The sequence below is a fragment of the Salminus brasiliensis genome, chromosome 6 (assembly GCF_030463535.1).
Source record: "Salminus brasiliensis chromosome 6, fSalBra1.hap2, whole genome shotgun sequence".
Lineage (NCBI taxonomy): Eukaryota > Metazoa > Chordata > Actinopteri > Characiformes > Bryconidae > Salminus > Salminus brasiliensis.
In genome coordinates, this window is record NC_132883.1 from 46,238,646 (window position 1) to 46,243,645 (window position 5,000).

The window sequence follows — 5,000 nt, forward strand, 5'->3', positions numbered from 1 at the left end:
TGGAAACAGTCGTTAAAGAACAGAGAGGGAAGAAAATCATTCAATCAGCGCTGGAAAATACAGCTGAACTGATCCAGCCGAGAGTGTGTGTGTGGGTGTGTGTGTGTGTGTGTGAGAAAGAGAGAGGGAGTGTGATTTGATACTCTGACTGGACAATTTGCAGATGATGAGAGATGGAAGGAGTCAGAGAAGATAAATGAGCAACAGAAAAGAGCAATAAAGAGACAGCAAGAGCGAGCGAGCGAGCGTCAGAGAGAGAGAGCAAGAGAGACAGTAAGAGACAGAGCGCGAGAGACAGTGAGCGAGAGAGAGACAGTAAAAGAGAGAGTGAGAGAGACAGTAAGAGTAAGAGAGAGAGTGAGAGAGACAGTAAAAGAGAGAGAGACAGTAAGAGTAAGAGAGAGCATGAGAGAGACAGTAAAAGAGAGAGTGTGAGAGATATAGTAAGAGTAAGAGAGAGAGTGAGAGAGACAGTAAAAGAGAGAGACAGTAAGAGAGAGAGCGAAAGACAGTGAGAGAGAGAGCGAGAGACAGTGAGAGAGACAGTAAGAGAGTAAGAGAGAGAGAGAGACAGTGAGAGAGACAGTAAGAGATTAAGAGAGAGCGTGAGAGAGACAGTAAGAGAGTGAGAGAGCGAGAGAGACAGTGAGAGTGAGAGACAGAGCGAAAGAGTGAGAGACAGAGCGAGAGAGACAGTAAGAGAGAGCGGGAGAGTGTAAGAGAGACAGTGAGAGATAGTGAGAGAGAGAGTAAGAGAGAGAGCATGAGAGAGACAGTAAGAGAGAGAGCTAGAGAGAGTAAGAGAGAGAGAGAGAGACAGTGAGAGAGAGAGTAAGAGAGAAAGCTAGAGAGACAGTAAGAGAGAGAATGAGAGAGACAGTAAGAGAGAGAGCTAGAGAGAGTAAGAGAGAGAGCTAGAGAGACAGTAAGAGAGAGAGCTAGAGAGACAGTAAGAGAGAGTAAGAGAGAGAGCGAGAGAGACAGTAAGAGAGAGAGCTAGAGAGACAGTAAGAGAGAGAGCTAGAGAGACAGTAAGAGAGAGTAAGAGAGAGAGCTAGAGAGACAGTAAGAGAGAGTAAGAGAGAGAGCGAGAGAGACAGTAAGAGAGAGAGCTAGAGAGAGTAAGAGAGAGAGCTAGAGAGACAGTAAGAGAGAGAGCTAGGGAGAGTAAGAGAGAGAGCTAGAGAGACAGTAAGAGAGAGAGCTAGAGAGAGTAAGAGAGAGAGCTAGAGAGACAGTAAGAGAGAGAGCTAGAGAGACAGTAAGAGAGAGAGCTAGAGAGAGTAAGAGAGAGAGCTAGAGAGACAGTGAGAGACAGTAAGAGAGAGAGCGAGAGAGACAGTGAGAGACAGTAAGAGAGCGAGAGACAGTGAGAGACAGTAAGAGAGAGAGCGAGAGAGACAGTGAGAGACAGTAAGAGAGAGAGTGAGAGAGACAGTAAGAGACAGTAAGCGAGAGAGCGAGAGAGAAACAGTGAGAGACAGTAAGAGACAGTAAGAGAGAGAGTAAGAGAGAGAGCGAGAGAGACAGTAAGAGAGAAACAGTGAGAGACAGTAAGCGACAGTAAGAGAGAAAGAGAGAGAGACAGTGAGAGACAGTAAGAGAGAAAGAGAGAGAGACAGTGAGAGACAGTAAGAGAGAAAGAGAGAGAGCGAGAGAGACAGTAAGAGAGAAACAGTGAGAGACAGTAAGCGACAGTAAGAGAGAAAGAGAGAGAGACAGTGAGAGACAGTAAGAGAGAAAGAGAGAGAGACAGTGAGAGACAGTAAGAGAGAGAAAGAGAGAGAGACAGTGAGAGACAGTAAGAGAGAAAGAGAGAGAGACAGTGAGAGACAGTAAGAGAGAGAATGAGAGAGACAGTAAGAGAAAGAGAGTAAGCGAGAGAGCGAGAGAGAAACAGTGAGAGAGAGAGAGTGAGAGAGCGAGAGAGAAACAGTGAGAGAGAGAGAGTGAGAGAGCGAGAGAGACAGTAAGAGAGAAACAGTGAGAGACAGTAAGCGACAGTAAGAGAAAAAGAGAGAGAGACAGTGAGAGACAGTAAGAGAGAAAGAGAGAGAGACAGTGAGAGACAGTAAGAGAGAGAATGAGAGAGACAGTAAGAGAAAGAGTAAGCGAGAGAGCGAGAGAGAAACAGTGAGAGAGAGAGTGAGAGAGCGAGAGAGACAGTAAGAGAGAAACAGTGAGAGACAGTAAGCGACAGTAAGAGAGAAAGAGAGAGAGCGAGAGAGAAACAGTGAGAGACAGTAAGAGAGAGAGAGCGAGAGAGAGACAGTGAGAGACAGTAAGAGACAGTAAGAGAGGGAGCGAGAGAGAGACAGTGAGAGACAGTAAGAGAGGGAGCGAGAGAGAGAGACAGTGAAAGACAGTAAGAGAGGGAGCGAGAGAGAGAGACAATAAGAGACAGTGATAGAGAGAGCGAGACAAACTGTGACAATCCCTCACAGAAAGTGTTTAACTCACAACATCGAAAATTAATGCTACAGATGCTGTTGACTAATCGTGTGTGAGTTAGTGTGTGTGTGTGTGTTTGTGTTACCACAGCTCCAGGCCGTCCTCCAGCAGGTAGACGTGTGGAGGTTGGGAGACGTCAGTGCTGAGCTGGATCACCGGCAGCAGAAACGGGTACAGATTCCTACTGTCTGCACCCAGACCCTGCAGATACAACACCACACTGAGCTCTGAGCACTGCAAATACTACTGAGGGGTTGTGTATAGGCGTGTTTAGAGGTGTGTATAGGGTTATGTATTGAGGTGTGTATAGGGTTATGTATTGAGGTGTGTATAGAGGTGTGTATAGGGTTATGTATTGAGGTGTGTATAGAGGTGTGTATAGGGTTATGTATTGAGGTGTGTATAGGCATGTTTAGAGGTGTGTAAGGGGGTTTATAGGGTTATGTATCGAGGTGTGTATAGGGGTATGTATTGAAGTGTGTATAGGGTTATATATTGAGGTGTGTATAGGGGTGTGTATTGAGGTGTGTATAGAGGGGTGTATAGGGGGGGTGTATCGGGTGTGTATTGAGGTGTGTATAAGGGGGTGTATAGGGTTATGTATTGAAGTGTGTATAGGGTTATGTATTGAGGTGTGTATAGGGGTGTGTATTGAGGTGTGTATAGAGGGGTGTATAGGGGGGGTGTATAGGGGTGTGTACTGAGGTGTGTATAAGGGGGTGTATAGGGTTATGTATTGAGGTGTGTATAGGGTTATGTATTGAAGTGTGTATAGGGTTATGTATTGAGGTGTGTATAGGGGTGTGTATAGAGGAGTGTATAGGGGGGTGTATAGGGGTGTGTGTATAGAGGGGTGTATAGAGGGGTGTATTGAGGTGTGTATAGGGGTGTGTATTGAGGTGTGTATAGGGGGGTGTATAGAGGGGTGTATCGGGTATGTATTGAGGTGTGTATGGAGGGGTGTATAGGGGTGTGTACTGAGGTGTGTATAAGGGGGTGTATAGGGTTATGTATTGAGGTGTGTATAGGGTTATGTATTGAGGTGTGTATAGGGGTGTGTATAGATGGGTGTATAGGGGGGTGTATAGGGGTGTGTGTATAGAGGGGTGTATAGAGGGGTGTATTGAGGTGTGTATAGGGGTGTGTATTGAGGTGTGTATAGGGGTGTGTATTGAGGTGTGTATAGGGGGGTGTATAGAGGGGTGTGTATAGAGGGGTGTATAGGGGTGTGTATTGAGGTGTGTATAGGGGGGTGTATTGAGGTGTGTATAAGGGGGTGTATAGGGGGGTGTATAAGGGGGTGTATAGGGGGGTGTATTGAGGTGTGTATAGGGGGGTGTATTGAGGTGTGTATAAGGGGGTGTATAGGGGGGTGTATAAGGGGGTGTATAGGGGGGTGTATTGAGGTGTGTATAAGGGGGTGTATAGGGGGGTGTATAAGGGGGTGTATAGGGGGGTGTATTGAGGTGTGTATAGGGGGGTGTATTGAGGTGTGTATAGGGGTTGGTCTGATCTAAGCCCTTTTTAAAAATGCCTAATATTCATGTGAGGTCTAACCCCAGGCTGGGCTGTGTGGCGTCCATCCACCAGAATGATCACAGACCTAAAACCTGCTCGTTTCTGAGAGCTCTCCAGCTGCTTCATTAGCTGCAACCCTAAAAATGACAGTCACTGAAGAACTTCCAGAAACAGTTTATCAGCTGATTGTTTACTAAAGACTCATTACCACCGGGCTCTGATCCACACTGGTTCTGATCCGCACCGGCTCTGTGGAGCAGCAGTTGCCAATTGAGGAGCTGCCCATGCTGAGAGAAACCAGGGCCAACCTTCTGCAGCTGCCATAAATCTGAGGAGTTGGTCAGACATTTAGCCGAGAGAGATTCTGGACTCTGTCCGGGTTCGGTTCCGCCTGCAGAGCCAGGATTCAGATAAAGCCACCTGTGAGGCCATATGTCCAACGCTTGGGTCCACTAAACACCTGTTTTGGTTCCGGTCTCTGGTCTCGGGGCAGCAGGGTAACAACGTTAAAACCACCTTATAACCATACTCCTAAATACGGGAAGGTTCTTTAAGGGTTCTTCAGTAAAGCACTCACAGAACCACATGAATGCTTGTTCATAAAATGGTTCTGTTCATCTTCATATGGTTCTCCACTGTTTTTTTTTTATTCAAACTGACCTCTACTTAACCCCCGCCCAAATAACACCCCCTAATCTACCTGGGTGAGGTGTATGAGGGTGGTGGGGGTGGATCAGTGCTCTGTACCTGTACCAGGTGTATGAGGGTGGTAAGGATGGCACAGCGCAGCATGTTGTGTTCCTCTGACTGTTTCCACAGGAGAGGGAGGTACTGCACCAGACAGCCCACATACGGACGGATCTGCAGAAACACACAAGATAAACACACTCCAGTAGAGCACATTCAATTAATCAAATGTCAGTTACTGGCCCAGAATTTCCATATCACACACCCCTAATGTCAAACCTCCCTAAACCTTCACCCTAAACCTTCTCCCACAAAGCTGCAGTCTGATTAAGGTGTAAATGCAG

The 5,000-nt window shown here is 46.7% G+C and overlaps 1 protein-coding gene across 1 annotated transcript in view; it reads right to left on the bottom strand.

Moving 5' to 3' along the window:
* Positions 1-5,000, bottom strand: part of ipo11 (importin 11) — a 52,267-nt gene that overhangs the window by 24,277 nt on the left and 22,990 nt on the right. Inside the window, exons 19-20 of the mRNA XM_072682604.1 lie at positions 4,717-4,830; positions 2,537-2,652 (exon numbers count right to left, since the gene is read on the bottom strand). Of these exons, the coding sequence (XP_072538705.1) occupies positions 2,537-2,652; positions 4,717-4,830 (230 nt within the window). The remainder of the gene's footprint in view (positions 1-2,536; positions 2,653-4,716; positions 4,831-5,000) is intronic.